At 41.0% G+C, this 11,998-nt stretch overlaps 1 protein-coding gene across 1 annotated transcript; it reads right to left on the bottom strand.

Moving 5' to 3' along the window:
• Positions 287-2,932, bottom strand: LOC109236944. Its single transcript, XM_019403185.1, has 3 exons — positions 2,637-2,932; positions 823-2,534; positions 287-687 (listed from the first exon to the last, which is right to left on the bottom strand). Exons 1-3 carry the CDS (start codon positions 2,930-2,932, stop codon positions 287-289), a joined length of 2,409 nt encoding a protein of 802 aa, XP_019258730.1.

Raw genomic sequence — 11,998 nt, 5'->3', positions numbered from 1 at the left:
AGAGGATCAAGTCATAACGTAGTTCAGAGGGATGATTTTTTTTTATGTCCTAATTTTTGCCTAGGCCGCCTCTCGCGAGGTTTTCAACCTAGCTGACTTTCTTTTTGTTTTTTTTGCCTAGGCAGCCTCTTTCGAGGTTTTCAACCTAGCAGACTATTTTTTTCTGGGCCGTACACAGTTTAGACTCATGCGGGCCAGGAGTGTAGCAACGTGCAGTTTAGGCTCATGCATCAAGGAGCTCATGACTTGCAGTTTAGGCTCGTACATCGAGGAGCGTAGGTGAATTTCATGGGAAGTACTGCTTCAGAAATTTTCCGTTGATCGGACCAACTCTGAGACCATCCTTATCGACAATTTTGTATGCGCCGCTTGAATAGGCTTCTTTCACAACATATGGCCCATCCCATTTTGAGGTAAACTTGTCGCCTATGCGTTTGTTGAGGATTATGGGTCGTCGAACGGCTAGGACTAAGTCTCCCACTTGGAATGATCTTGGCCGCACTTTCTTGTTGAAGGCTCTAGCTAGTGGAGCTTGATAGCACTCCAATTTTTGTTGCGCTTCTAATCTTTTCTCATCCAAGGCCTCTAACTCCGCTAGGCAAAGTTGAGCATTCTCTTCGGATGTGAGCCCTTCTTGGATTGTGATCCGCAATGATGGAATTTGTTGCTCCAGCGAAAGAACTGCTTCTACGCCATACACCAAAGAGTAAGGAATTGCTTGTGTAGCAGTTCTGAAGGTTGTCCGGTATGCTCACAAAGCTTCACTAATTTTCTCATGCCAGTCTCTCTTGTTCTTTGCAACAACTTTCTTCAAAAGGTTACCAAGCGTCTTGTTAAAAGCTTCAGCAAGGTTGTTGGCGGGTGCATTATACATTGAAGACTTATGTTGCTTGAAGCCGAACTTCTCGCACAGAGTCTTCACGAGCTTGTTGTCAAATGGCGTTCCATTATCGATGATTACGTATCTTGGTATTCCGTACCTAATAATTATATATGACTTGATAAAATCGACAACAGTCTCCTTTTTCATCTCCTTGAGTGGAGCAGCTTCGGCCCATCTAGAGAAGTAGTCTGTAGCGGCCAATATGTAAATATGTCTCTTTGATGACTTTGGAAGTGGTCCAACAACGTCAAGTCCCCATGCATCAAAAGGCCATGAAGCTACAGTTGGATGAAGAGGCTCTGGAGGTTGGTGGATGTAGTTGGCATGAAATTGACACGCTTGGCATCTTTTGGCATGATCCATGCAATCCTTCACCATTGTCGCCCAGTAGTAGCCCATCCTCTTGATGCGAAAGCGGAGCTTGGGACCAGATTGGTATGCTCTACATGAGCCAGAATGTGCTTCCTCCATCGCTTGGCGGGCTTCTTCTTTGTCAAAACATCGCAAGAATAGTCCTTCAAAAGAGCGGCGAAACAATGTCCCCTTATAGAAGATGAATCGTGGTGCTCTTCGTTTGATGTCTGTTCTTTGTCGCGGATCTTCAGGTAACTTTCCATGTTCAAGGTACTCTATCAGTGGTTGCCTCCAATCTTCTTCTTCAATCACTCGAACAGACGTATGATGGCTTTCGTTGATTTGAAGATCCAGAAGTATAGGAATAACCCATCGATGACACACATATACCTTTGTTGACTCATTCTCTCCAAGTGCCATCGTCGTGGCCAAGTTAACCAAAGCATCAGCCTTGCGATTTTTTTCTCTTGGGACGTGGTTTAAGAACACTTGGTCAAATTTTTCAAGTAAACCAGAAGCGTATTGATGGTATGTCAATAGATCTTCCTTCTTTACCTCGTAACTCCTCAAAAGTTGGTTGATGATCAGCTTAGAGTCTCCGTAGATCTCCAACTGTAGAATCTTCATTTCTAATGCTATTTCGAGACCGACGATCAAAGCTTGGTACTCTGCGGCATTGTTGGAGCATGTTTCACCTAAAACAAAAGAGAATGGCAAGACTTGTCTTTCTGGAGAGATCAACGCAACACCTGCCCCCGCACTGTTACAATGTGCAGATCCATCAAAGAACATTGTCCATGGTGGAAACTCTTCGATGAACAAAACGTCTTCATCTGGAAACTCATTCGAAAGCTCCCATTCTGCCGGAAGAGGGTGGTCAGCCAGAAAATTGTCTAGTGCGTGTCCTTTCACAGCTTTTTGAGGTGTGTATGTGATCTCATATTGGTTAAACAATATGGACCATCTTGTTAGTCGTTCAGAAAGAACAGGTCGAGTCATCACGAACTTTATGAGATCTGCTCGAGAGATGAGTTTGATGGTGTATGCTTCAAAATAATGCCTTATCTTCTTTATCGCATAAAGTAACGCTAAGCATATTTTCTCAATAGGCGTATAGTTCATCTCAGCTCCTATCAGAGTTCGGCTAAGGTAGTAGAAGGCTTGTTCCTTTCCTTCCTCATTTTCTTGAGCAAGTAGTGCTCCAAGTGAACGTTCCTGTGCCGCGATGTAGAGTATCAATGGCTTCCCAAGCATTGGCGCCCCTAACACAGGTGGATTCAGCAAGTATTTTTTGATGCTTTAAAAAGCATTTTGACATGACTGATCCCAATGAAAAGGGATATCCTTCCTCAATAGATGATTGAAGGGTTGACACCGTCCGGCTAGATTAGAGATGAACCTCCGGATGAATGCTAAGTTTCCTTGGAGACTTCGAAGCTCTCTCAAGTTCTTTGGCTTGGGCATTTTCTGAATGGCGTCAATTTTTGCAGGATCAACTTCAATTCCACGATGACGCACAATGAAGCCAAGAAACTTTCCTGAGGTAACTCCAAATGCACATTTGAGTGGATTCATCTTCAGGTCGAATTTCCTTAACCTTTCAAAAACAATTCGAAGGTCTTCAAGGTGGTAACGCCTACTCTTCGTCTTTACGACCAAGTCATCAACGTAGCATTCAACCCTCTTATGAAGCATGTCGTCAATGATATTTTACATCGCGCGTTGGTAGGTGACACCGGCATTCTTCAGACTGAAGGGCATCACTTTGTAGCAATATATCCCTTTTGGAGTTCAGAAAGCAGTACACTCTTCATCTTTTGGAGACATTCTGATTTGATTGTATCCGGAGGACGCATCCATGAATGACATAGCTTCATGCCCTGTTGTAGCATCAACCATGAGTTCAATAATTGGTAGCGGGAAGTCATCTTTTGGACATGCCTTGTTTAGGTCTCGAAAGTCAACACAAACACGTATTTGACCATTCTTCTTCTTGACAGGTACAATATTCGATATCCATGATGGGTACTTCACCTCTCGAATAAATCATGCCTCGATGAGCTTGTTGACTTCGACTTCAATTTGTGATACAAGCTCGGGTCGAAACATGCGTTGTGACTGCTTCATAGGGCGTGCTCCACTTTTGATCCCTAAATAATGAACATCTACCTTAGGACTAAGACCAGGCATTTCTTTATATGACCAAGCGAAGACATCTTTGTACTCGGTCAACAACTTGGAGTATTCCTCCTCCTCTTGAGGCGTAAGAAATGCACTAATGAGTGTGAGGCGTGGATCTTTTGGAGTACCTAAATTGAGTTCCTTAAGCTCATCCACAGTTGATTGGCCGCCATCTTCTAGTTGAGGGGGAGCCTCATGTACTTCATCATCAACGTTAAGGCATGGGCTATCTTCCACATTTATGTGATAGGATGTTTCCACAAAGTCTGACTTTTCTCTTTGACTTCCTTGGATGGTCGGCATGGCTTCTTTCTCTTTCTTTGCTTCTTTACGAGGCTGGCAAGTGTAAACAATGGTTCTCCTTTGCACCTTCAGTGGACCATCTGTGGATATTGACAAAATAGACTTCCTCTTCATACGTGATGGGAAAGCACTATAGATTTCTTTGTTAGCAACAACTTCAAAATGATCCCGCTCCTCATGGTCTTGCTCCTTATGTTTTGACAGTATCTTTCTAGATGGCGACTTCCTTGTGGTCCCTAGGAGACAAAAGACAGAGGTCTTTGAGGTAGTGGAAACTTCTTTTAGATGTTTGGAAGATACACGTTCACCTTTGTGACTTAGCCTTTCAAACACCGAGACCGGAGGGGTTGAGCCTCCAATGCGATCAAATACTGAAGCCTGTTGTTTTATTTTCTTTCCCTTAACTTCCCTCATCTCCTTTACCGAGGTGTATTGTGATGAAGCTATCTCTTTGCTTCTCTTTGATGAAATTCAAAGAGGCTCTGCCAAACTGAACCCAACCCAAACTTTGGAGTGGCGACGTAGTGCCCTAGCTTTCTCAACTTCATTTGGGACTCATTGAGCCCATGTATCTTTTCACCAGTGAATTTGTCTTTGAGTTCTCCTAGTAGCAGTATGAAGGCCTTAGGATCATAGTGCCCTTTTATTTTATCAGCTAGGAGATTGCCTTTAGCAGACTCACAAGTCACGGATGGGATTTGTGCAACTGGGACAGTCATATGCTCATTCAAATGTTGGATATCTTTGTGACTCATTTGCTTCTTTGGAGTAAATTCCTGTAGCAAAGGTTGCCCTTTCTTTCGACGCTCACATGGAACATAGCCAAAAACCAGATGCTCCTCAGTCTCTGTCTGTATGTCACCTTCAGATGATGATAGCTTAATGGAGACTTCTTCCGTTCCCTTCTTAGGCAGCTTGGTGGTAGTCTATTAAGCCTCATTTTCCTCTTCTGACTTGACATCAGCTTCGTCATCTGATAATGGTTTCTCCACTCTCGGTTCACAAGAATCTAGGTAGAATTTTGCGTCTGCAAAGTATGACTCCGTCTTAGTGAAAGGCTTGATGTTTGCATCAATTTTGACTATTTCACCATCTCTTCTGTACTTCAGCCAGTGATGCAAAGTAGATGATACCACCCCATTCTCATGAATCCAAGGACGTCCAAGCATCAAGTTGTATGATGTTTTAGCATCTATGACGTGAATCAGGGCGTTTGAATTCATCTCACCAATGGATAATCCTATGCGGATCATACTTATGGCTCGTTGTCCTCCTTGGTTGAAACCTTGGATTGTTAGGTTACTTTTGGATAGCTCATGGATAGAGATCCCAAGGTTTTTTAGCACCATCTTTGGCATGATGTTGACAGCCGAACCATCATCAACAAGTATGCGATTGAGATGTTGTTCCCGAATGGGCCCTACAACAAACAAAGCTCTGTTATGTGGCTTAGACCCCAGTAGCAAGTCATCATCTGTGAATGAAATTGTTGCACAACATGTGACAACTTTTCCGTTATCATGATGTTCTTGTGTTTTCATTGGATCAGGCTCATCGTTGCTTTCCGTTGTTTTGTCAGTATTAGAAACTACATGAGTTGCACCAACGTGACCTCCATGAAGGAATTTTCCAGGAAAGAATTCATGCAATGTGATGGGCTTTCGAAACTTCGGCGATAAGGCACTATTAATCTTCTTGCTAGTAGAAGATTTGATATTTCTTGATGATTGTAGCCTATTTGCATTTCTCATCATCGCTCTTGAATTAGGAATTCGTAGCCTCAAAACTGCCTAATGTTTTCGCTTCTTGTGAGTGACTAGAATCAAACCCTCATCATCTTTGTCTTTGGAGTGATCGTCTAGCTCTAGTGAACCTTCAAGAGTTTTCTTTGGAAGATCAACTTCAACGGGCTCGAAACTTCCAAATTGTAAGAAGGCAGTGCTTGACACGTTATGCAACTTTGAACACTTCTTTTCCTTGAGCGCGATACTCGCATGATTTGCTTATGCTATTTCATCCATGTCTATGATGATTTTTCCTTCACTTACAAGAGCCATGATTTTCTCCTTCAAGACAAAGCATTTCTCTGTAGGGTAGCTGATGACGCGATAAAACTTGCAGTATTTCAGATCGCCAACTTTGCCAATTTCCTCTGGCCTTTTTGATTCAGGGAGATCGATGACTTTCTTGTCTAGCAGTTCATCAAGGATTGTGGGTACGTCTGAATCTGGAAATATATAAACATTCGCCTCTAATTCCCTCAAGGTGGGACGACGCTTCTCCTCTTTGGGATATTGACTCGGGGTCTTATCCTCCTTCACTTTTTGCTTAGTAGTGACCTTCAAAGAAGTTGCTTTCAGTGCCATTGATTCTTTGGTTTGGTTCTTTGATGCAACATTTTTCTTGAACTCCTTTTGATCAGCAAATGGAGATGCCTTTCCATGACTTGCGATGCTTAACTCCATGTCGTGCGCTTGTTGCAAGTTCTTCAAAAGTTCGCAGTTTGATCCTTTGTAGGATGTACAAAAGGCCCCAGTGCATTCCTTGAATGCACATCTCCACAGCAGATATTTCTGAAAGGCGATCTTTGCAGTCCAATCTTAACGCCCTCCAACGATTAATGTAATCCACCACAGGCTCGTCCTTCCTTTGCTTGGTGCCTGTCAACTCTATCATGCTTACAGTTCTTCGGGTACTGTAAAAACGATTGAGGAATTCCTTCTCAAGTTGCTCCCAGCTATCAATGGATGGGCTCCAAGTCAATATACTAGTCAAATGCGTTCCCTTTCAGAGAACGAACAAATTGTTTTACCAAAAGGTCACCACGCGTTCCAGCATTGCTACAAGTCTCGACAAAGCGGGCAATATGTTTCCTTGGGTTCCCTTTGCCATCAAATTGATGCAGCTTTGGTGGTTGATAATTGGTTGGCATGGTTAAAAAATCAATCCTCTTAGTATAAGGCTTAGAGTAGACAACGAACTTTGCGATGGTCCGCCATATTAAGCTCTGATGGTATTTGTTATCATGTCTTGGAATTGTTGGACAGATAGCGCCGCAACTGAAGTTGTTTAACTTGCAAATGATTCCTCAATAGCTGTTTTCTGGGAGGTGAAGACAGGTGAACGAGGAGGGACATGGCTTGGCTCTCCAGGTGCATAGGCCTCCAATTTGTTCATGAGTTGAGCGATTTGAAGGTCTTTGTCTTCAACAGATTTCTTCAAGACCTCTATAGTCTGTTCCATCATGGCAAACTTTTCGTCCATGTTAGTTGCGTCAGTCATCAAGGCATTGGCTTTCGCTGAAACTGAAGAATCTACCAAATGCTCAAATCCGCCAAGGTTTGAGGCTGTTTGAGAAAGTTCGTCAAACAGCGAGAATGGGGTGTTGCCCCCAGAGATTGCGGTTGCGAACGTCATAAGAGATATGCTCTTCTTTGCCATCTCCAAGGAGGCGAAGTATTCAGATCCATCTAAGCCACTAGCCTTGAACTTGCTTCGAGTGATTGGGCCAACATGACTGAGCTCAGCGGATACGGCAACAGTAGCATCTTTGCATGAAACATCACACTTGCAGAAGGCCATTGTAGCAGTAGATCTGAAGTTTGTAATTTTCAACTTGCAAGAAGGAGAGATGAAGGGCAAAATTGGTCCCACTGGGCGTGCCAAAATTTATTTGCAACAAATTTTCGTAGTACGAAAAATAAACTGCAACAAAAATAATATGAAGAAAAAGAGATTTTATTGATAAATATTTGTGAGTACAATTCTATGTGTCCCTTGATTCTCCTTTCTAAAATTCTCCGTGATTCGAGGGCTTGAGAAGCGTCCTTCTCGAATGTAGGATGATGCAGACCTCCTTGTGATGTATTTAATCTCCAAGAACGTCGAGCAGCACTTTGTTGTTACAGGTTGATCTCCGGGAAGAACTCCGTTGATCACTCCTTTGTTGAAGAACTAAGCACTTAATGATTGATCTCTCTGTTTGTGGATGCCTTCACCAATTGCGGAGTGTTCTTCTCCAACTCTGAATGTCCTCTGAGAATTATGTAACCCCTCTATTTATAGTTGTAGGGGATGGACTGTCCAGCTACATATGAACTCTCTTGTTTGATTCTGATTGGCCCATGTCATTTTTGCCATTTGGCGACCTGTGGTTGGTTCTTACTTTTTGACTTGGACTGCCACATCATTTAACACGTGGCATCATCTTGTTGGCTTTAGATTTGACTGAGCATGCCATGTCACTTGACACATGGTACGTGTCTGGGCCTTAAGATGAAGTGAACCTTGGGCTCGAAAATAATAAAATGGACTAATTTAACTTGTAAAGCCCAAATAAATTATTTAACCCAATTGAATTTAATCCAATTTTTGTATGTATTAGACCCAATAAATTTCATATGTCTACATCGTCTAAAATATATGTTCTTTTATTATTTTGTATATAATGTAACAATAGTTTTAGAATTTTCTTTCTACATTATATGGAATAAGCAATTAGACTTTTCTTCTACTTTATTTTCGATATACAATTTTGATGTTTAGATTTATTTACTATGTTGCTTGTAAATATTTCAAATTTAAATTAGACTGTTACAACCCAAATTGATGGGCCGCAACAGACACCCGGTACCTTACTCAACCGAGTACCTACGTAACGTATCTTTCGTTTCATACTATCATCGATAAATGAGCCAGAAAGGCTGTCATGAGATAAGTACAATAAAATATGGAGAAATACTCGACATTGGATGATCCAACATGTAATCCAAACTTATACATATGACGTACGGGCCTATAAGGCCAAAATAACCACTCGTATACTGAACATAGGCCGACAAGGCCATACAATCTTTTACGTACATGTCATCTGTCTACAAGCCTCTAAGGATACATAATTGTCATAAAGGTCGGGCCAGAGCCCCGCCATACCAAACAATACACATCTAAATCATACTGACCAAACGAGCAACTCTGGAGCAAATGGAGTGCACCAACATCATCCGCTAAGCTGATCGGCTACTTGGAGGACTCTCGACCTGTCTATCGAGACCTGCGGGCATGAACGCAGCGTCCCCAGGCAAAAGAGACGTCAGTACGAATAATGTATCGAGTATGTAAGGCACATAAATAAGTACATAACATGCATAGAAGGAATATAGAGTAAATGACTCAACCTGTAAGTCTTGATAACTCCGTAAATCATAAAATAGTTATAGTGTCATGTATATGCGTATGAATGTCATGTCGTGCATAGGTACATATTTCATAACATCATCAGGCCTCTGAGGGCATCCCATCATATCATCTCGGCCACTGTGGGCAAAATCATCAACGTTTACCAGCTGATCAGGTGGTGGTGCGTATATAACGCCGTAACCTTTTTCCCGTATCCCATATAAATATAATATACATATATACGCGTGTATAACGCCATCTGGTCATGGGTCAATGTACATGTATAAATGCATGAAATGCATAAGAAATACGTTAATAAGATTTTCTTGGAATGCCATAAAAATCCATATGCCTTTCGGATAAACTTTATCAAATACGTATTTTTCTGAGACCCATGAACAGAAGATATAATAATAATCCACATGGGGAATCAAGAATATAGACACCCATAGTATTTCTATGAATAGAGTCATTTATGAAATTTGTGTATTTTGCTCGTTTCATTCGTATTATTTGGATCATGCCAAAAAGAAAGAAGGGATAGCCTTAACATACCTGAGCCGATTCTCTTAACAATCCCTCTAACCTACGTCTTTGCGACTCTTTGCGACAACACGTAACGACGGATTGGAGTAGGGGAATATCCGTATGATATTGTTGGGAAAGATTGCACCGTACTTCCTCAGAATCGCAAAATCTCATCGCTATTACGTAGTATAAAATTTGTATGAAATTTCGTTGTAAATTTAAGAATTGCCGTCGGACACTTATCTTATACTGCGTTGTGTATACTGTTGTTGCCTTGAGTAATATGTATCATCAAGATCATACATTTGATACAGGATTGAAGTTCATCCTTTTTTATTAAAAGAAAGCTAAAGCGGGGTCAAATCTTTAAATCATGCCACATATGTATTAATAATGCATGAGTCACCATGTATTTCAAGGCAAATCTGCCACATTATATCTTGGATTATTTGAAGGCAAATCTGCCACATTATATCTTATCCAAAATATTTTGGATAATTATCAATTACCCGCATAATTTAGAATTATTTCAATTTGCTTAAAATACTATTCACTTTTAACACACTTTATACACCGTACTATCATGGTCATATGGTACCTTGTATGATACTAGTCCATAAATATCGGGTATTAACGCTCGGCCCGAATTGTATCCCCAACATGCCAAATTTGGACGAAAATTTATCTTCTTTGACTTGCTTCCCCTCTCACCTTCACGAATTTTCTCATCACTTGTTTTAAATAGTATAATCCTTACGATCTCCAAATAATCTTTTCCTTAGACTGATGTCAATTACCTTACGACAAATTCAACGTACAATACTACAGGGTGCAACATCGTCGTAATTTAATACTGCGAAGCGTAACATCATCGTAATGTAGTACGGCAAGGCGTAACATCATCGTAATATAACACTGCGGGATGAAACATCGACGTAATATTGCGGTAATATAGACTTGTCTTCTTAAATTCAAATTCAAAACATGTAACTAATTATTAGTGATAAATAATGCATAATTTTATTTTATTAAAATTTAAATTCAAAAAGAAAATAACTATTACCTAACCATACTAACTTTGTCCTAAAATTACAAAATCACCTTTTATTATGATGCCACTTGGCTTACTATGGTGTCTTTGCCTCTCCTACTATATATAAATAGATTTAAAGAAATATATATATATATATTACATTAAGAGTTCATCACAACTATCATCAAAGATTGTCGTGCAATGAATAAGATTCATTTACTATTAGTTAAATCTTTTCTTAACTTAAAGATTTAAGTTAGGAACTAAGTGTTCCAATCACTCCCGAACCTTTCGGAATTCGAACTACTCATATTTGCAAGTTATAAAGCACCGAATGAACTTACAGAAAGTTTCAAATAGAGAAATGAGATTCTAGAACTTAAAATGACTGACTGATTCATTAAAATGAAGAGATGGTGGTGGTGTAATATCTGACGAGAGTGTTCGTAGTAAAGGAAAACATGCCTTAGAAGCCCCTGTGAATGAACCAGGTTCTTTTGGCTATTCAATTTATTTAACACATTTTATTTTGTTTGCAGAAAAAAATACAACAACAACATACCCAGTATTATTCCACACCGTAGGGTTTGGGAGGGTAGTGTGTACATAGACCTTACCCCTACCTTGTGAGGATACAGAGGCTGTTTCTAATAGACCCTCGGCTCACGATAGTATAAGCACCACATTAATAAAAATATAGGCAAGAAGGGACGGTATCAAAAAGCCATGTACAATCAGAATAAAACAACAAGACAATAAAGTGATCCACAATGAAAGAAAACAACGGTTAGTCATAAAAACCTGCTACCAACAGAAAACGAGAATACGTGCCAATACTAATGTTATGAACACTGTATACTACCTACTCTATTATCCTAATTCTCGACCTCATACCTTCCTATCAAGGGTCATGTCCTCGGTCAGCTGAAGCTGCACCATGTCTTGCCTAATCACCTCTCCCTACCTCTTCTTTGGTCTACCTCTACCTCTTCGTAGGCCCTCCAATATCAACCTCTCACACCTCCTCACCGGGGTGTTTGTGCTCCTCCTCCTCACATGACCAAACCACCTAAGCCGCGCTTCCCACATCTGGTCCTCAATATAGGTCACACCTACCTTATCGCGAATAACCTCATTTCTGATCCTATCTGACCTGGTGTACTCGCACATCCATCTCAACATCCTCATCTCTGCTACCTTCATCTTCTGGACATGAGCAATCTTGACTGGCCAACACTCAGGCCCATACAACATCGTTGGTCTGACCACCACTCTGTAGAACTTACCCTTAAGTTTCAGTGGCAAGATTCTTGTCATACAAAACACCGGAAGCGAGTCTCTATTTCATCCATCCCGCCCCAATGAGATGTGTGACATCTTCATCAATCTCCCCATCCCCTGAATAATAGACCCGAGGTACTTAAAACCCCCTCTCCTAGGGATGACCTGCGAGTCCAGCCTCACCTCCCCTTCCCCTCCTCGAGTCTCGCCACTGAACTTACCCTCCAAGTATTATGTCATGGTCCTGCTCAACTTGA

This window comes from Nicotiana attenuata, chromosome 1 (assembly GCF_001879085.1).
Source record: "Nicotiana attenuata strain UT chromosome 1, NIATTr2, whole genome shotgun sequence".
Taxonomy (NCBI): Eukaryota; Viridiplantae; Streptophyta; class Magnoliopsida; order Solanales; family Solanaceae; genus Nicotiana; species Nicotiana attenuata.
The sequence above is the reverse complement of the archived record's forward strand: the minus strand, read 5'-3'. Positions and strand labels throughout refer to the sequence as shown.

Coding starts and splice junctions, on each gene's coding strand:
- LOC109236944 (XM_019403185.1), bottom strand. CDS start 2,932: ATGCTTCATAAGAGGGTTGAATGCTACGTTGATGACTTGGTCGTAAAG. Junction 2,535..2,636: donor AACTTAGCATTCATCCGGAG/GTTCATCTCTAA, acceptor TGCTTTTTAAAG/CATCAAAAAATACTTGCTGA. Junction 688..822: donor AGCTTTTAACAAGACGCTTG/GTAACCTTTTGA, acceptor TGTATGGCGTAG/AAGCAGTTCTTTCGCTGGAG.